Source organism: Coturnix japonica, chromosome 28 (genome assembly GCF_001577835.2).
Source record: "Coturnix japonica isolate 7356 chromosome 28, Coturnix japonica 2.1, whole genome shotgun sequence".
NCBI classification, from domain to species: domain Eukaryota; kingdom Metazoa; phylum Chordata; class Aves; order Galliformes; family Phasianidae; genus Coturnix; species Coturnix japonica.
In genome coordinates this window covers 3,608,678-3,628,540 of record NC_029543.1, presented here as the reverse complement: position 1 = coordinate 3,628,540, position 19,863 = coordinate 3,608,678, and the positions used below count along the sequence as shown (strand labels likewise).

General features: G+C 48.5%; 2 protein-coding genes across 2 annotated transcripts; both read right to left on the bottom strand.

Moving 5' to 3' along the window:
* Positions 1-405: 405 nt before the first annotated feature.
* On the bottom strand, positions 406-9,743 carry LOC116652448. The gene is made up of 2 exons (XM_032441024.1): positions 4,097-9,743; positions 406-1,438 (listed from the first exon to the last, which is right to left on the bottom strand). Exon 1 carries the CDS (start codon positions 9,303-9,305, stop codon positions 8,229-8,231), a length of 1,077 nt encoding a protein of 358 aa, XP_032296915.1. The 5' UTR covers positions 9,306-9,743; the 3' UTR covers positions 406-1,438; positions 4,097-8,228.
* Positions 2,922-4,229, bottom strand: LOC107325332 (E3 ubiquitin-protein ligase RNF167-like). The gene has a single exon (XM_015886068.2). It carries the CDS (start codon positions 4,004-4,006, stop codon positions 3,017-3,019), a length of 990 nt encoding a protein of 329 aa, XP_015741554.1. The 5' UTR covers positions 4,007-4,229; the 3' UTR covers positions 2,922-3,016.
* Positions 9,744-19,863: the final 10,120 nt, after the last annotated feature.

Genomic DNA, 19,863 nt, shown 5'->3' with positions numbered 1-19,863 from the left:
GAGCTCATCCCCCCATGTTTCCCCTCTCCTAACTCACAGCCCATGGATGCACAGCCCCATCCATGTCCGCACAGTTAACTGCTCAGCACCAGCAGGATCCAGAACCCATCCTTTTCCCACTGGTGCTCTCCATTGTGGTTTATTTTAAATACAGGGATGGTGCTACCTCTGGAGAAGTTAATAATCCTCATTCAAGGGCTGCGTGTCCCACCCTGGCAATGAGCTAACCTCGCTGTGTTAGCAGTGCCATTAGTGCTGATGGAGGGCACTGGATCTGACAGCTGTAGGGCTGAAGGTCACGTTTACTACGGCACACACTTCAGATTTTCAGTGTGATAGGCTTTGATAACATTAAATGGAGTGAAGCACTGCTCTCTTATCCAGATCCTGTTCCATTTTTTTTTCTCTCTCCTTTTTTAAATGAAGGCAATGCAGCATTGCATTGTGAGAAGGATCTATTTTTCTACTGACCCATTTCAGTAAAATTCAACCCATCTAGAGCATGTGCCGCTTTGAAGATGGAAAATATTCACAGATATTAAGGGCACTACGATCATCTCATCTCTGCTCATGAATAATCCATCCCAGAGAATTCCCCCTCGAGATTCCCTGCAGCCCAGCATGCTGCAGCTGGATGGCACCGCGGCTTTGTGAGATCATCCAGAAACACCTGGCTCAGGGCTTTCATTCAACCTTTCCTTCTTCAGCCCTGGGATGGGTGCTCGGGGACACAGCAGCCTGGTTCAGCCCTTTTGTGGCTCCAGAGGGCTGCAAACAGAGGCTCTTCAGCCTGCTCCCTTCCTGTTTGTAGCATCTGTGCTTCTTCAGCGAGAGTAGTGAGCGTGCTGAGATGGGAGTGCTGCTGACATCTTTGCTTTTACTCCTTCCTTTTGTGGACCTGAGGTCACTGATCTCAGCAGGGTCAGTAGGCCCAGGAGAGCATCCAGGTCAGCTTCAGGTGCTTGGCAGTGGATGAAGGCAGTTGTGCAGCTCAGCAAAGTTATTTCCATCTCTTTAAGAACTTCTGACAGGGGAGTTACTTCCAGAAGACAATTCAAAGCACTTAAATGAACTTCCTGCACTAATCGCCCTGTGAAGGAGCATTTCCTTCCTGGATGGACACAGCTGCCTTTGCTTCCCCAGCCACCTCTGGGGCCTCATCCAGCCCTGGCAGTGATGTGAGGCTCCCAGGAAGCTGCATACCTTGCACAAAAAGGGACTTATGAACTGACTTAAAAACCATTTTTCCCCATTTGTTCCACAAATGAATTGAAGCAGCTCAGTTGGACGACTTGCAGAAAGACTTGTTTCCATCAAGTCCTTGGAAATGCTGTCATGTTTCATTCCAGGAGAAATTGATTTGAAACTTCTCCATTGCTAAAGGAATGCTGGAAGTGCTGTTTTCTCTCCTCTCCCACCTGAAGCTGTCCTGGTTTCCCTAGGCAGGAACAACAGATCCAGTTCCAGCTTATCTGTGGAAGTCACCTGTATTCATGGATTTTCCCCAGCCCATACACTGTGTGCTTAACTTAAAGGAACTCAAGTAATCCAGAGGCTGCTGTTTTCTGAAATCACCATGATTTCCATGCAGACATTGTGCTGCTCAGTTCCACAGCATGATTTTTTCCCAATGGTCTTTTAAAAATCTTTTGAGTCTCACTGCGGCCACTGAAAAGGAAAAGACTTGAAGGCTGTGGTGTTATTTGCTGGCCACATTAGTCGTCTTGGTCACGGTCCTCACAGAGTGATCTGATAACAGACCGCTTCCTGGGTACTGCCATGGCTGTTTTATGGTTGGGGGAGAGGCTTTGATTTGGGTGTTTGGTATTTACACAGCTGTGAAGGTTGGATGCCTCGGTCACAGTATCTCAGAGCTGTTTGCTTCCTTAATTTTTGGCATTTCGTTGAGAGGTTTATTGCTTTCTCTTACATGAGATTAAATGCTAACGGTGATTGTGTGAGCATTCCCAGCTCTGCACCCCCCTCCCATGCAGTCTGTGACTGTCTGTGTGCTCACCCACAGCAGCTCAGAGCCACCTGAACCACCCCAGGACTGAGCGCTGCATTCTGCCCCCTTGTAAAGCAGAGCTGGAAACTCAGAGACATCCAAAAAGTACTGTTATGCTTCATGTATCTGCAGAGGAGATGATCTCTTTGCATCATGTTCCTACATAAATCCAGCAACCCTTAAGAACCCCGGGGTACATTTGGATGATGTCTTGGAACAACCCAGGTAGGTTACCTGTACTGTCACACCAGCCTCTGTGCCAGCAGGCGCAAGCGGCCAATTGTGCTCGAAAGCATTTCATCCTTTTCCCACCTCCCCAGCTCCACAAAGCACAATCTGCTGTAAACACCTCAGCCTCCCATCGTCATCACCTCCTGTCTGAGGAGATGGGGCTCCAAGCACCCTCAGTATTTCCCATGTGATTTCTCTGCTGGTGCAGCTCAAGGGCTGTGCTGAGCCACCCAGAATGTGGGGACAGTGTATGTGTGTGCTGGGTGATGGGGAGGTGCTGGGCTTTGGAAGGAGAAATCACTTCATCTTTATATTTTAGCATCCCACATTATTTCTCCCTTATACTGTGGTTTGTCAGAGTGGGAAATGGTTCCTTCCGGCTGTAATACACAAGGGACAGATCTCACCCAGGATGTTTGGGTAGCACTGAAGAGCAAGACTCAGTGTGTGCTTATGTATCTACACAAAGATATTTTGGGAAGGAATGGAGGTCTTTCCTAGAAGATGTTAACAAGATCCAGTACCAAAGGTACTTAAATCCCTGCTTCTTCCCTGTTGCCCTGACTTAAGGAGATTTTGAAATTTCCAGCTGAGATTTCATACCCTTGTGTTGCAGGGACCAGAGGAGGGGAATCAAAACTGCACTGTTAATTGCTTCCCAATAAAAGCCTGGAGCGAGAGCTTAGGGAAAGCACAGGAAAAGCTTCACTTGGTTTAATGATAACTTATCCCACTCACAGCTCAGGTGGTGATGTCATACAGTGAATCAAAGCCTTCTCATTCCATTATGTTTTCATTATCTCCCTCCTCTTCTACACACTCATCTTCATAATCATCTCTGAATGTGTCATCATCATGACCCTGCTCCTCCTCAGTCTCATCTTCAGCCCCATCCTCACTCCTCAGCTGCAGCAGGCGGTCTGCTTGCCTGTGGTGGTTCACCTGCTGCTTGCAGAAGGGACAGGTCTTCTCCCTGCTCTGGGTGTCAAACCAGCTCTCAATGCAGAGGTGGTGGTAGGTGTGGGCACAGGGCAGGATCTTCAGGAGATCCCCTTCCTTGTACTCAGACATGCAGATCACGCAGGACTCATATTGGTCACCCTGCCTGTATGTGTACAGCTTGATCTTGCAAGCATTCCTCCACCAGCTTATGCCAACCATAGCTGAAATTGTGGCAATAATGATGTAGACCATGTCCCTGAACTTTGACAAGATGTGAGTGCCTTGCAGCATTTTATCACTGCTTTGGTAGAGACATAGATTGTATTTGGGTGGTATAAGTCTGACGTATGCCCCTTTCTCACATTGCAAAGTCTTTTGCAAGTGAAGGGAAACAGATTTTCCAGTGAAGAGTGATGGTATTTTTATCTGCTGCTGAATTTCTTTGTCATCAGCCATCATGGACATCAGGTCCTCTGAATCCGTGTTGTACACAACTGCAGCCTGGTACCCGGCCTGCTGGGCGCGAAGGACCTTCTCAGCATAAGGGCAATCGTGCCCCTGGATGAGCGCAATGTATTTCTCAGAGGCTTTCCTTGGTGCTGGGGGATTCAGCACCGTATGGCAGGCGTTGGGTGGTATTGCCCTCATCAAACGTCCCATCAGCCCTTCTGCCGGCAGCTGCGGCCCAAAGCACGCAGGCAGAGCCTTATACACAATGCATTCGGAGCTGTCATTGTAAGCCACGAGCCCAAAGGCTTCTGTAATGGCAACCTTGTACATTAAGTTGGTGACCACAAGGCCAAGAATTTGGAGATGAAGACTCATGGTGAGTGTAGCCAAGTAGCTCTGAGAGCAGATTTCCAGGCTGGTACCAAAGAAGGAATGTAAGGGACAGTCACAGAGAAATTATCCCACCTGGGTGCTACTGCTGTGCCATGACTCAGGGCCACACTAGGATGGAGATCGGTTTGTGTCCTGGAGGTTTCTGTTGGTTTTCCTTAGGTTTGGAGGTTTCCAGGTCACAGTTTGTCCCTATTCTGTTGTCTCCAGCTGCTAAGCAACACCTTCACATCATCACTGTAGGTCTGTGACATCACCTGGGGACTTTTTGCTCAGGCAGGGTCATGTAACATTGCTGGCACCCCCCTGAAACCACTGTTCACCCTTATTTTTTTGGTCTGCTTCAATCATGCATCTTCTTCATCTCCCTCTGGGTACTGATATGAGGCTGGTTTCTCTTTTTGTTGATCAATGGGACTTCCCACCAGCAACGTGCCCACTGCAGATGGAAAAGAGTGCTTCGTGCTGGTGGCCAAAGCAGTCCCTGGGAAACCCATCAGGCAGTGAAGTGAGCTGTTAGACTTGGCCTCAGTCTGCTCCTGAAGTGCAAGTGGTCAGATTGGTCTGAGCTGGACTGAAATGGCCAGAGCTTCCAGCCATAAAATTCTGGTTATGGTGAAAAAGCAGAGAAAGGAATGGAAGGCATGAGGAACGAGTATGTTCCTCCTGCAAAGCTCTCATCTTTTAGGCAATTCCCACTTCAAACAGCAACTGCACTGTGCCCAGAGGAGCACCAGGCAATAGCTCTCCTGGTTGTCGAAGAAAACTAGGTCTGAATATGCAGTGAACCCAGGTCAGTTCTGAATCACAAATCCCTAAAAACCTGTACCTTTTAACAAACAACCCTTTTTGTTTAACGATCCACTTGGGAGCAGCCCTGTGGTTCCCGGTGCAGTTGTGTTGGACCTGTAGTTAAAAAATCACTCCAGTACTAGGCAACTGATTTGTTACCTGCCCCCTTGGGCTCTGCTTGAGACAGATTTCACTGGGAAAAGAGCTACAGAAAATGTCAGCAGACAGTGTGTGTGTGTGCCAGAGACTCCCAGCAGCTGTGATTTTAAATCGATTTTATTTTCCTCTCATCCAAAGAGTTTTACACTCACAGGAAGACATTTTGTTGCATTTTAAAACAAAACAAAGTAAAGGTTTGGGGAGGTGGGTGAAGCCAAGTGCTTCCCAGGACAGTAAGATGAAGAAGAAAACAGAGGTACGTTAGGAAATCTTTCGAAGGTCCATTTTTGGCTTTGTCTTTTGCTAGGTCTAGAAAAGGAGACTTGTGTTGGTGCTCATGGTCACATGTGGGACCAGGGAAGGATCCCCTTTGCATTCCATGCAGACAATACACTGTACATTCTCCAGCTCTGGCTGTGTACTGTGCTCTTCTGGAGGCTCCACCACCATCTCTAGATGCTGTATCTCCTAGAGCCAGCCAGGCATGAGCTGCGGCCCTCAGCAAACCCCTGAAAAACAAGTGTTGGTTTCTCAGCAGTTCATAGCAGTACCCCAAAGGGACATGTGGGTAAAAGGACAGATCCTCCTGAAGAGGCTTGAGAGTGTGGAAAAGGAGAATGAGCAATGAAAGGAAATAAGCTGAAGTCTGGCTGGAGAGCAGGATGCCCATATTCTACCCACAGAGGAGATAAAAAACAACATTCCAAAGTGCTTTTGCAGAAGGAAGGAGAGGAAGGCCATAGAAGAGCTGCTGTCAAGGTGGTCATCAGCTAAGGGGCCAAGGTGGTGGTTCCCTCCATGCTGCCCATTTGCACCAGTGTTGCCTGCCTCCATCATCAGGGCCCTGAAGGCTTTGGCTTTTGCTGACTGAGCTGCACTTCCCACCCCTGCATGGGGCTGTGCCAGGCTGTCTTGAAGTCCTCTCCAATCACATTTATTACAGCCAGCACTGAACTCTTCACATCCTGTCCTGCCCCTATTACATTCATCTGTTGAATACATTGCAGATGCTCCTGGACATATTCTTGACCCATTTTCTCTGGAGTTCCAGCAACCTACTTTGTCGGAATAATTGCAATTTATTTAAATGTCAACAAGCCACACATGGGAGACAGCAGTTGTGTGCAAGAGCAGAGCAATTACAGGGAGCAGGGTCCCGTTTTACCACTTGAACAAAGATTCAAGCTAGAAGAAAGGAAAGGCCCATTTACCTCTATTAACTCATTGTTCACCCCACCGCTCCCAAAGTCCCTCTAGATTCCTTTGGATACCTTCTTTGTTGCTTTCACTTTGTTTAGGAACTGGGATGAGAAGCCCAGCTCTTTCCACAGAAAAACAAAAAGAAGTCCTTCTGACTATAGAGGACTTTGGTGTTGATTTAGACCCCACGTAGCTGCTGGCAGAATCTACCCCCAGTCCTGCCCAGATATCCTTATACTGTAGCAGAGATGCCAAAGAGGATGACTGATGTGGACGGACTTAATTGCAACGCCTAAAAAAACATGTGTAACAGGCACCTGGACTGGCATTGGTTTAACTTGGGGAATAAGTCTAAATGATCTTTATCCTCTGGGGTTTTTGCAGCATGAGAAGAGCAGCCTGGCAGTGTTATAATGTGAATTTGTACACAGTCAGACTCCTTGTCCTTTATCTGTGTTAGGCTGGCGTCAGAGGTCCACAGGCAGTAGCATTATACCAACAAACAGCAGCAGACTCTCCCTGCCCTGACCAGCCAAAGGCCAGCAGCAGAAAAAGCTGTGGTGGAGTTTAATGCTTTGCTTAAGATATCTTGGCAAGTATCTCTGGTTCTAGCTCAGAGCCCTGCTTATCAGGGCATGCTGCTTCTTTGGGGTCATGCTGTAGGATTAGAGAGGACCAGGCTCTCAAAGTAAAATACCAGTGATTTGCTGTGAAGGAAGATCTGGGGCCATCTAGTGACCTTCCAGTGAAAACCTTTGTGCTACCAGTGCTCCCAGTTGTTCCTGACAGAAGGAAATGTGGGACACGCTCCCTCCCTCCTGCTGACTGAGCAAGTCCCCATCACTGCATTGAGCTGGCTGGAAGGCAGACCTGCGTCCTGTTATGAAAGATTCTATTTTATTTTTTGCTAGGAGCTGATTTAGAAACTGGTGCATGTAACCACCTCCTTTCATCTAGGATCAAAGGAAAGAATGACCCACGTCTTTACAGTAGGGGTAGCTGAAGCTGCCAGAGTAACCATCCGAACTGTTGTTAGGTAGATGAGAAATGGAGTAGTGTGTGTGTAGAAGTTTTGTGCCTCGCTGTGTGGGGAATGAGATGGGAGAGGAATGGAAAGCAGGTGTGTGGAGCATTGCAGGCCTCACTGGTGTGCAGCATTCCCTGCACGTGTCTGGCCACCACGTGAACCCGTGCTCTACCAGGTGTCTCTCCTGGATTTCCCAGGAGTCTGGGCAATCTCCCCTGTGTTATTACCTAGTACAAGCATGATAATCTGGGCCCTAATGTGAACAGAAGATTATAAAGCAGTGATTTGTGGACCTGCTACAAGAGTACCCATAATCGGCTAATGCACACAATTAAAAAGGGCAGTTGAGCAAATCTAGGCCATTGTAACTTGTACCCAAGTTCTGGAAATAGATTCCAGTTCCAGCTGTTTGCTTTGCAATGGAGGGAAACATCTCCATTAGATACCGGTGCTGGCAGTAATGTCTTACCTTCTGTACTTTTGGCGAAATGCCCTGAAAATCTTGGATATAAAGCAAAAACATCCTCTCCATTTAGCAGCTTTTTGTTCTTTTTGAACTATGCGCAAACAAACAAACAAAAAGAAGGGAACACTTGTTTCATCAACCTAGACTTTCTGCTTTAAAGTTACATGATAACTGCAGTAATTGGGCCCTATGTTGGAATAAACCTGTCTGTGCAAGCTTTGGAGGGAGAGCCTGAGAAGCAGAGGGGAAAAAGGAACCTCAAGAGGAACAGTCTGGGGCTCTGGCACGTGCTGCTGCGGCAGTTCTGCGGCTGTGGACCTCACAAATCTTCTGGATCCAAAATGGGCAGAGCCAAGGATACGTACTCAATATTTCACTTGTCCTTTCAGTCTCTATTCCCTTACTCCTCCATTTCCAAATGTTTTTAATCCAGAACTGGGCTCATGTTTCCTGAGAAGCACTGGCTGGAGCTTGAGTCGTGGGGAGGCTGGGAAACAGAGCTAATAGGAGGGTGTATGGAGAGCTTGGTGCTCTAGGATGGGGGCTGGGCAAGCCTTCTTGGGCTAATTCTGCTCACTGTTGTGTGCTTGTAGGGGGAACAGTGCTACAGCAGTCACTCTGCACCGGCAGAGCGGGCAGGTCTTACTCCCATGCTGGGTGCAGTGCCACAGGTCGATGCACTTGCTGTGGTATGCGTGGGAGCAGGAGAGCAACTTCAGTGCCTGGTGGGGCTTGTAGGCCCGCAGGCAGATGGCGCACTGGGGGTGTTCGGCAGCCCCCCATAACCTGATGGGGGGGAACGCCAGCTGCCCTTCCTCGCTCTGCTCTTTGCTTCGCATCCAGCTCCTGTACCACTCCATGCATCCTGCAAGCAGACGGGTGCCTGCTAAGATGGCGACCAGGAAGATGGTGGCCTTGCAGGCGGGCAGGATCAGGCTGTAGTAAAGCAGGTCTAGAGAACACGTGAGGCACCTGGAGGTACAGTAGCTGGGGCTGCCCACAGCGTGGCTCCAGGAGCAGCACTCAGCCTGCAGCACAGCAGCCCTTTGCTCAGTCTGCCCGTCCTTCCTCCAAAACCAAGCACCCACCTCCACAATGAAGGGCACCACAGGCCCTCCCTCACCCTTCTCATCACCTCGTGCCACGTCCATGCAGCCCTGAGAGTCCGTGCTGGCCGTGCACCCACCTTGCCCAGCACAAGGAGAGGCCTCAGCCCTGTGGCACTGAGGGCTGTGTGCTGAGGCATGGCCAGCAGTGGGGCTGTCCGCCATGTTGGCCTCGGCCAGGGGCAGCCCTGGATGTGTGGTGGGAGCCGGTCCTCCTGGCCCAGAGCTGTTGGCACAGCCATCCCCGGCCTGCTGGAGGCACAGGAGCACAGCAGCGACACAGAGAGGGGGCAGGAATGGGTGCCACATGCTGTGTAGGCACTCAGTGGCACCTGAGGCAGCGCAGGTCCCGCACTGACTTCCAGAAGGTTCTCCTGCCTGGGCTGCACCTAGAGGGGCCCCCAGCATCCCCTCATGGCTCTCCCATTGCGTTGCCCGCTCTCCGTGCTGCAGTAATGCAGCCAGCTCACAGCAGCACTCTCTCCATCCTGCTTTCCTTGCAAAGCTACACCATACTGGTGAACGTGCACACATTTCCAGCTATTCCTAATCTCACTTTTCTCTTTTGTCCCACTTTTCTTCACTCACACCCTCAAAACCTTTTCCCCATCCCACGATAGGAGCCACCATAACCCACTGCCTTGTACCCCCTGTGGTCACTCACCACTTTTTTTTTTGCTCCCAGCCAGCACACCAACCCCTGCCCACATTTCTTTGTGTTCATTCCTGTAACCCCATCCCTCCTGCTTTCTTGGGGTGCTGCAGGCTGTTGTGTGCCCGCCCCATGGAGCCGGCGGCGCGGCGGAGCCGGGAGCTCCCTGGGGTAATCTGCAAAGTACAAGTTGTTATTACTCACTACAGCAGAACAATCAGTGCAGGCTCTGTAATGCAGTAAGATGGATTGGAGCTGCTTAAGACCAGAGGAAAATGGAATCGCTGTCTTACAAAAAGAAGTTTAGCTCCCGCAATCCCCCGCTGATGAGTGATGAGACCTGAGCAAAAGCCCAGATTTGAAAATGGCTGGATTTGGGGAGTGAGGCAGAACTGTGCAGCAAGAGCCAGAATCAGCCCTGGATCACGGCATGCCACAGCTATACACCAGATCCATCTTGTAAAGGTAACTCTCTTCAAGTACAGCTCTTTTCTTAGTAGCTGTGGTTACTGTGCTGCACATAAGAGACCTTCACCGATCTGTGCCAAACTGCAGCCAGCACATCCCCGTGTCAGGATTTAGCAGCTGAGTTACACAGAGCTCCTTCAAGATCTGTGTGGGTCTGTGCTGCTCAAGTTGCTTTGCTCATCCTTGCTGCTGGTTTGTTATAGACATGGAATTGGAAAACTGACATCAGTCGTAAAAGCAGTAAACCAGCTCATTCAGGCTCCAAGAGCCAGCAGAAATGCTGTAGGTATCACAGCTTTTTGTATCATAAAATGGGCTGGGATTTCCTCTCCTGCTGAGATGAGAATGGCCTAAAGAGATCTCTTACTGCAGCAGAGAACTAACTGCTTCAGAAAAGAGATGGGATTTGAAATGAGAAGGTTGGAAAGGAGGAAACAAAGCTGGGGTACAAAGAAAGAGGGTGCTAAGAGAAGGGAGGAGCATGGCTGTGCTTGGCAGCAGTACTCAGGGAGGGATCTGCACTGATTTTACCTCCTAGAAGCAGTCAGCAAGGGAGATTTTCCCCACATTCCTCTTGGCACTGCCAGTGCTGGTGTCAGTGTGCTCTGCTGACACAGGGAATTGGGAACCTATTGGGAGCAACACAGATGCTCGGCTGAAGGGGCTCTTCTGTCACTTTTGATTCAATGTTTGCTGAGCCTGGTGTGTTGACAGAGATAAGTTGCTCAGAAATAAGAGAACTGTAGCTTTCCTTGTTACTGGGGAGAACAAGAGGATTAGACCTGTGTCGCCTTTATTTCAAATGGAGGAGCTCATCCTACACATGGGCTTCTCCACGTTTCACTTCTGAACGTGGGCCCTTCCAGCTAGAGAGGGAAATTGCAAGGTGGAAAAAGCCACGAACTTCCACCAGTTTTATGGTCATAAAGACCCTGATTTCTTCTCATGTGCTTCCAGGGAATTTCAGCTGTGCAGTAATAAGATCCAGGTTATTACGTGTTTCTTATTTCTTCCAATCTCAGTGTGACTCTAGCTCTCCCTCTGCTTTACTGAAGATGACTAGCAGTTCCTCTACTGTTACATTAAGGTGGCTTTAAAAATGTAATATACAAGCAATACAAACCTTTGTAGTCTAAGGCATAAAACAAACTCTAACTGCTTGGGATTAAGGAGATGGTTGACTTAAATCAGCCAGTTTCTTTAAATATGTTTCTCTGTTAGATGTCAGGACTGTTTGCCTAAGAACATCTGGCAGGGAGGGAGCGAAGCATCTTGGGGCAGTGATCTCTTCCACTGGCACATCTGTATGTGGAAGGAAACATCTGTTTGACCTGGAGGTGTGATGGTAAGCCATGGCAGTTCTGTCTATTAACATGCACCTGTCAAAGGAAACTTCTCCCCTATCTATTTAGCTTGGGTTCATGAGCAAGCATGCACACCATCATGAAACAGCTTATACCTCTCAGCCCTTGACTAGGTGCAAGGTTTTTGTTTTTGGCTCTTTTAATCTTGAACAGCTCCAAATTTATTCTCATACTTGCATAGGACTGTGTATGATGGGTGCTCTTCCCTAGATGGGTTTCTTGCAGGGAGCTTGGGATCTGCACCAAGCTGTGAGCGTGTGAATACTGTGACCCCTCACAAGTCACACTGTCCTCATTTTGGTTTTGTATCTGTGAGCAGCTGTTGCATCCTCTTGAGGTAAGGAAGCTCTGACCCAGTGATGGCACATGTGATTTCAGATGCCCTGACTGCCTGTTACCACACCAGGGGATTTGTGATAGGCTTCATCTCCAGGCTGTGCTCTCGGTCTGCAGCTGGAGATGAGGAAAAACTGCAGCCTGAGAGGCTCTGTGGTATCTCAGAGGGTTTCTACGTTTGCTAAGAGAACATATGCTGACTGCTTTGCTCTTTAGGGTGAGAAGAAAACAAGTAAGATTTAGCAAGCTTAGAGAGGAGCAAACAGCCAGGTGTGTGTGTATGAGGGTATTGGTTTGGTGGTTTTTTTCTGAAAGATTTTCTTCAATGCTAAATTATCAAACTTTGCTATGGTTTAATTTTGCTGGTCATAAGCTCCCAACAGGACACGCTGTGAGCAATTGCACTCCAGATGGGCCCCTGAGGTCAAGGCAGAGGTTTTTAGGAGGGAAGGTTACCCAGCTCTGCAGAGACGTTGCCAAGGTGAGGCTGGAGGGGGATCTGCCTGCAGCTGGGAAGCAAAGGGGAAGATTTAGTTTCCCACATCGTCACTCTCTCATTTAAAGATCCAAGGTGAAGCAAGAGGCAGGCAGGCTTAAACTGATGCCAAAGCATCTTCACAGAGGTGTGCAGAGATTTAACTGACTTGGTATTCAACTGATTTAGCTGCTGCAGCTTCAGACCGTTAATGAGCCCCTGGGGAAGGAGACAGGGAGGCCTGGAGAGGCCATGGTAGCAGCCCTAATGCAGCCACAATGGCTGAGCTCTCACCTGCTGTAACAGGCAGGGGCAAAGTTGAGCCTGTTCCTCACTCAGCTCCCTGCTTCTCTTTCTGCTTGTGCTTAAAGTGACAGCTTTATGCTGGGAACAGCAGGGCTTCCTAGGAGCCAGCATGGTTGCAGGCACTGTGTGTTCCTCCTGTCTTGGGTGCTGACCCCACCGTTCCCTCCTCGCGTGCTGCAAGCCAGCATTTGCAATCTGAAAGCATCGCCTTCATTAGCAGAGAGCCGTCTCCTCCCCTTTACCATTTCACCCACTGCTGTTGATTAAGTTTCTCTTTGCAGCTCTTCCAGGAAGCCAGGGGCCTGTTGTTTTGGAGATAGCCTTAATTTGTTTACTTGTGCATATGTTCCATCTTGTACAATGATGCTTCGCAGCTGGTCTCCAGCAGCCTACGGCACTGGAGAAGCAGCAGGTTAAGTTTAAACCAAAGGAAGTCGCTGAATACCGGCCTGACATGTTAATCCAAGTGCAGGCATCCCGAGATTGATGTGGTAAAGCATGTTGCCATATTGCTTTAGATAGCATCTTTACCTTTATTGCTGGCTTCCAGCACAATATGGGCACAATAACAGTTGGCTTATACAGAATATAAGTTAAACACAAAGATTTAAAGATTAAAAAATCCCTGCCCTTGATTTTACTACGTAAATGCTCTCAGACAGTGAGTCAGGCATTAGGCTAGAGAAGTTCTTGCTGGATGGGTTTTTCAGTTGTGCTCTCCAAAGTCAGACACCTGCAAAAATGCCTTGTTTCCAACATGCTGCCTTCCTAGGTGCTCAGGAGCTCACAGTCCCATGAAGCCTGCACCCTGTGAAAGCATCCCTGGGGTACCTCTTCCCTGTAAGGCTCCTGTCCTGTGCCTGTTGGAATCACAGGTGTGTTTCTGACTTAACAGGGAGACATCAGAATAGTGGTACATCAAAGGGATTCATCAGCTACGTTGGGTTTTGGGAGAAGGAAAATGGCAGATCCTTTCTGGCCTACAACGTGCAGAGTGTGGCCCTATCAGAGTGAAAAAAATCATTTGGATATTTTATTGCTACTGTAAAGCTGTTGCTTCTTCCCCCTACCCACCTCCTAGAAAAAAACATAGAAACCTTGTTTAATTTGCCAGCTTGCAAATGGCTTCTGAATAACACAGTTGTCTTTGGCTCAGTCGATCAAAGAGCTCTGCCCATGAGAACAACAACGCTTTGCAGCCCCAGATTAGTTTTGTTTTGGAAGAATTGGATGTGTCTTTGTTGGTTTTAAATGAATCCCTTTCTAGATTGAGGCTGAGCCAGACAAGTGAATGCATACAATCAATATTTTGCAGAACTGATGGAAAATTAGCCAGGTTTAATAAATGTCATGCATGGCTTCCTATTGTAGCTGTATATCAAAGGAAAATAAATATATTGACTGGATCTGCTTACAATAGCATCTATAAGTCACTGTGTGAAATAAGCCAATTGCTCAAGTGGTTATGTGAGGCCATGTTGATTAGGATAGAATAGGATCATGTTCTGGACACATGGATCCTGTTCTTGCTAATTTGCTACATGACCTTGAAACTGGGGCCAAATTTCCAGGTGTGCCACTGAAGTTCTTTTGCCTCCTGTTGTCTGCAGCTTTATTTGAAATGCTGAGGGTTTATTCCTTCACAGCTCCATGTTCTGCTCACCACCACTCATACCAAGTGAAGCTGAAGTGACCTGTTGGTACTCCATTCCATTGAAACAACTCATAACAGCCTTCTTAGGTTTATTGTTTCATGGTGGCTTTATTTTTTGGTGGGTTCCCTTGCAGTCTGGTGATGCTGCTGCTCATCTCCAAACTAGAGCTGCTAGAGATTATTGCTGATAGTGCTCTGAGGCCCACTGCAGCAATGCAGCAGAGAGGTAGGAGTAGGCAAGACTCAAATCCCAGGTGAACTGTTTTCATCTGGAGCTGACCATTGTTTTCTGGGATTCAGGTAGAAACTGCAACTGTTTGTCCCTTGCAAATTTTCTCTTGTGTTATTTCCTGTAATTTGTGCCTCCCTGCAGTAGATAAACTAAAGGCATGTGGAATATCCAGACTTTCATCCATCTTTGTTTGCTTTGGCCATAATAGACAGTGGCCACACAAATGTCCTTTGGAAATTATTAATGTGAGACTGTGACTGCTGCCCCCTTGCTGCTCCACCTATTGGCAGCGGAGAAACAGTCATACATAACTGTACACAGTTTGAACACATTGCACTTAATCCTGTGTACAGCTGCCTGTAAGGGCACATGATGGCAGCGCACATGGGCAGCGCTGCTGGCAGAGCCAGACGGCACTGATGGGTGCAGCAGCCCACATGGACATTGCCCTGTAACAGTTCACTCCCTGGCATCTCTGCCACTGTCCTTTTGGTTCTGTGCCCTTTGCCTGAAAACACTACAGATTTTCCTAAGGGTTTGTATGGTGAATGGCTGGGAGCAGATCCATGGCTGGAGCGAGTCAGCACAGTTTCAAAGCTCTGGTAGTGCAAAAAGGGATGGTACTGGTGGTGGATCTTTCCCCTGCTATTTCATGTATTGAGCTGTAGCTTTTTCTGCAGCTTGTCAAATGGAAATGGCCCTTCCTTCCTGGTAATGAGGTGAAAGCTTGAACAGTTTTCTAACCATGCATCTGCGAAGGGAAAATAAATGGGGAGGATGAGCAAGTCATGAGTGGGTGTTACTGGTGGGGATGTTAAGCGTATAACATAATTTATTGCTTAAGTAACCTTGAAACAGCGTTCATGGCAATGGAGCTGCTACACTGGCACTGTGGTGGGCAGAGAAGGAAAGGAGCCCTGTTAGTGGGATGCAGCTAAGCATACACCTGCCATCATCATTCATCATCCAGTTAACCCTGCAGCCAGACTTCACTTCAGAATCCATATTTCCTTCTCCCTCCCCTCCCTCTCCACACCTGTGTGCCACCACCAGCCATCAGTGTCCCCGCTCCACAGGGAAGGAGCTGCTGAGTGCCTGCAATGTTCTCACAAGCAGCTGCCACTGGTGATGTGTGTACAGAAAGCATGGTCAGGCAGATGAGTGCATGGAGCAGAAAGGTTCTCGTGCTGACAGACAGGAGGGGAGAGCACAGAGCTCAGATGAGTAGAGCCTGCCTGCAAGTATAGCATTGAAGAAGTGGGAAGGTGGGTGCATCAGACCGCTGGGAGCCATGGACAGGTGAGCAGTGAGGGCAGGGGACATGGCTGCAGCAGTAAATGTCACTGCCATGCTGCAAAAAGAACTGCTTGCAGATCCGTGTCTTACTCTGCAGGAATTAATGTGGGTTTTGATTTTTCTTTTTCGTTTCCTGTTGTTTTTTTGTAGGTTTTCTTTTTTCTTTTTTCCTTTTTTTTTTTTCTTTTCTTTTTTTCCTTTTCTTCTCTGACTCTGCAATTCCCAGCTGCAGGAATGCTGATGGGCAGATGAAAGGTTTCCTGCTGGGGATTCTCCAGCTCAGCTTCACAGACCCAATGCGTGTCTGAGCTGCTGTGCCCTGTCTGCAGAACCCATCCCGTCTTGTCTTGCTAGATGTTTTCTCTAGTTGCTGCTGTAGTATCCAAGATCATAACAAAGCCTCTGATACACTGGAATTTCCCTTCTCTCTTTAATGAAGATCAAGGGGAAAGTTATGTCCCTGCATGTAGGATAATAAGCATCAAAAATTTACTCTATGTCTGAACAGGGTGTGAAAGTCAGCCATTGTCTTTATTTTACTACAAGAAATGTGCCAGCTGAGTGTGTCGAGAGAAGAGCACTTATCTGGGAGGAAAAAGGGGTGACGCATTCAGCAGGAGCTCTGCTTGGCAGTTCCTCATTTGGCTCCAGCTGAAGGTGCCAGATTTAACTCTATTGACAAGATAGAGTTTTCTTATTGTTTCCTGCAGTTTTCCCTTGAAATCCTTCTCATCTGGGAGAAGAATAGTTTTGTTACCACCAGGACAGTATAGAGTGTCCTTTTTGGTCTGGGATTATGTTTTATTTCATCTGATTAAATAGCAAACCCTTTTGTTTTACACATTACAGAACATTAAGGTCTGTTTTAACACCGTCGGTGCTTCTATTACTTTCTGAAATCCTGATGGAAGAGGAAAAAAAGCAGTTCCATCCAGCTCTGCTGCATCGCTCAACGTGTGAGCAGTCACAGTGTGCCATGTTCGCCAGGAAGCACATACAGATTGAATCTCTACGTGTGGTTGTCAGGAAACAAAACATGCTCAATATCTGTTTCAAACACAATTTTGACTTTTAGCAAAGCTTTGCAGAAAACTTAGCAACAAGGAAATAAAAATGACTCCAGCAATTTAGCAACAGGTAAACAACATGAATAAAACCCCATGGAAATACCCCATAGGCATCTGGAGGGACCATCCCACGGAACCACAGAACCGTGGGGCTTGGAGGAACTTCTGGAGATCCTCCAGTCAAACTGCCCCTAAAGATCCCCAAGTTTCACAGGAAAGCATCCAAGCAGATTTCTGTGATGCAAGTTTGTCTTTAGTGAAGGGAAGAATGGGACCCCATACCACATTCTGAGATCTCAAGCGCTGCTGATGTCATCTGCAAGCAGATCAGTGTGGGGCTCTGCATGGTGTCTGGCTGTGCTGTGGGCACAGCCAGAGCTGCAGGCAGCATCTAAAGTGAGCAGCTTTCATCTCCTGGGTGGTCCTCACCCAGCTCCTCCTTTTCACCCTTTCTCAAACTCATCTTCTATTGATGCCATTGTTTAATCCAGCCAGGGATCTGCTCCATTTTCCATGCTCTAAGGTAATTTTGGAAAGGCTGCTCTGTTCTTGCATGCCAGTTAAAAACACTCGCGGGCAGGTTTTCTTCCATGGGGCATTTGCAGTCCTCTGAGGTTTGTGTGCAGTAAATCTCCACGCCTGTCTTTTTTTTTGGATGAGACCAGTGGTGTAAAATCTTTGCCCTTCCTCCGTGTGGAAGCAGCTGACAAACAGCTCCAGTGCTAATTCCTTCCAGATGGGGCCAAGGCAGCTTTTTCCTCATGCAGAACTCTGCAAATGCAATGGGCCCATCCTTGGCTCTCTGGCCCCAGCAGAGATCCTATCACTGGGGTATTTCTGGCTGCACAGAAGCTCCCAGCCTCAGCAACCCACAGCACACACTGCTGCCATCACATCACTGTGCTGCAGCAAAGCAGTCCTGGATGCATCCAGAGCAACAAACCTTATATCTTCTCATGGTCTCCATTTCTCCTCTCACTTGGTAGAGCCCATCATCAGTCACATCTCCCCACCTTGTCCCTTGCTGACTCAATGCATGTGGCCAGAGGCAGAAATTGCCATGGGCTGAGCCCAGCTCCCCAGCCCCAGGCCAGCCCTGTCCTCTGCAGCAGTGAAGGAGAGCACTGTGCAAGGCGGAGGAGCTGACAGCGGGATGCTGTAATGGGAACGTCACACCAGCTTAGGACAGAATTAATACCCTGCCCTGTGGCTGTGACAGAGCTGGCATGTAAGGCAGGACATGGCTGTGCTAATATATAGAAAAGAGAATTATTTACTGAGGCTTCAGGACACAAACAGATGCTGCTGTTTGATGATGCGGGACAGAAGGGACTGAGTCACCGAACACAGCCCCTGCAGTCATGAGGTTTCGTCCTTACAATCCTCTTTCAAAAACCATGCTCTGTCCTACAGTACTTAGGCTTTTGGTCCCATTTATTGCCATGGGGATCCTGGTGCAGAGCCTTAAGCACTTGGACTGAGCTCTGAGGCAGGGGTGCACCCTACGTTTATTCCCATCCAGTAGCTTTCACTGCACTCAGCTCCCTCACTGATAAATGTGAACAGGGGTAACTGCTCTGGTCCCTACTTTCACATCCCTGGGCTGCAAGGGCTTTCCAGGATATGCTTTTCAGGATCCTCCAGCATCATGAGCTGGGGCTGTTCAGGTTGGGGAAGAGAAGGCTCTGGGAAGACCTGAGAGCAGCCTTTCAGTACCTGAAGGGGTTGCAAGAAAGAAGGGGGCAGACTTCAGGAGGGTGTGTGTGAGAGGACAAGAGGAAATGATTTCAAATTGAAAGGGGGGAGACTGAAGACTGGATGTGAGGGAAAAGATTTTTACAATAAGGAAGGTGAGGTGCTGACACGTTACCCAGCACTGTGGTGGATGCCCTGTCCTTAGGGATATTCCAGGTCAGGCCAGACAGGGCTCTGATAAGTCTAATCTGGCTGAAGGTTTCTCTTTTCATTGCAAGGGGGTGGAACTAAATGAACTTTAAGGGTCCCTTCCAACTCAAATGATTCCGTGATTCTGTGACCCTGCATCCAAAAATCCCTGCCTTGCATCACAGGTGCCTGAAGCAACAAGTGCCACCTGGCCTCAAAGCCTTTCAGGCTGTCCCTGAGCATCTGGCCTTCCTGCTTTCACTTCTGTGCCATGGAAAACCTCTCCTTCAAAGAGAGGAGAACAAGGATGCAGCCAGCAGCTGGCAAACCCCCAGAATATGCTGGTACATTAAACCTGCCCGGCTGCGTGTGTTCCCCAGCTGTTTTGTTTGCCCGAAGACATCACAGTGCAGGGTCGAGCCGCCTGCTGTGGGTGGACTGTTGGAGGATCCAGCAGGCGAGAAAAACAGCATCAGAATCAGAGCCCGAAGAAGCCTTTTTTTCATCCCCACCTCCTGGGCACTGCAGGCTGCTGCCCCTCATCTCTGCACAGCTGAGTTGTGCCAGCTGTATTCAGCCGGCGGTACATACCCGGCACGCTGCTGCAGGGACCAGCACCACGTGTTGGGTTTCTGCTCATGTGGGTCTTTTCAGGTTGTGAGAAAAACAGGTCAGCATGTGAGCCTCTCAGGCAAGCTGTTCTGCACAGTTCTCCAGCAAAGAGATTTCCCTTTATTAGAGGAAGTTACTAGAGTGTCCAGAGCTACAAAGCGTGGATTTAAAAGCATCTGTGAGTTTTGGAATTGAGATTAAGTCCTCCTGCTTTAGGGCACAAGCTAAAGGATAGGATAGGACAAGATAGAAATTTTACTTTGAGTGGATTAGACTGTAACTTCCAGAAAGGCTTTTGATTTGATGGGTGGGTCTCTGCATCTTTGCCTGCAGCAGCAGTTACTGCAGACTAAATGAGATGGACTGACCAGGGATGTCTCCAATATCCACTCTGCTGCTCACATGAGAAGTGTGCTGGGAAGAAAGGGCTTGTGTCTGTTTATTTATCAGTGACACTGTGCAGGATCCAGTTACAGATGCAGTGCATAGTGGAGGTCCTTTTGAGGTCTGTTTTCATGAGGCGTGGACCCCCTTCTCTGTCCTTCTACTGCATCACTCCTGCTCCTTGGCTGCAGGTACCCAGCACAGCTCCGGGGCAGATCCCAGATCCCTGCCTCCCTCTGCCAGAGTGATGGAGAAAACCTGGTGCTGCATTGCCACAGTGCGAGGTGCCCGGGCACCAGGGAGGACAGATCTGCAGTGTTGTAGTCAGTGTGGGAGACTCTCCCTGCTCTGAGTCCGGCTGT

Coding starts and splice junctions, on each gene's coding strand:
- LOC107325332 (XM_015886068.2), bottom strand. CDS start 4,006: ATGAGTCTTCATCTCCAAATTCTTGGCCTTGTGGTCACCAACTTAATG.
- LOC116652448 (XM_032441024.1), bottom strand. CDS start 9,305: ATGTGTGCACGTTCACCAGTATGGTGTAGCTTTGCAAGGAAAGCAGGA.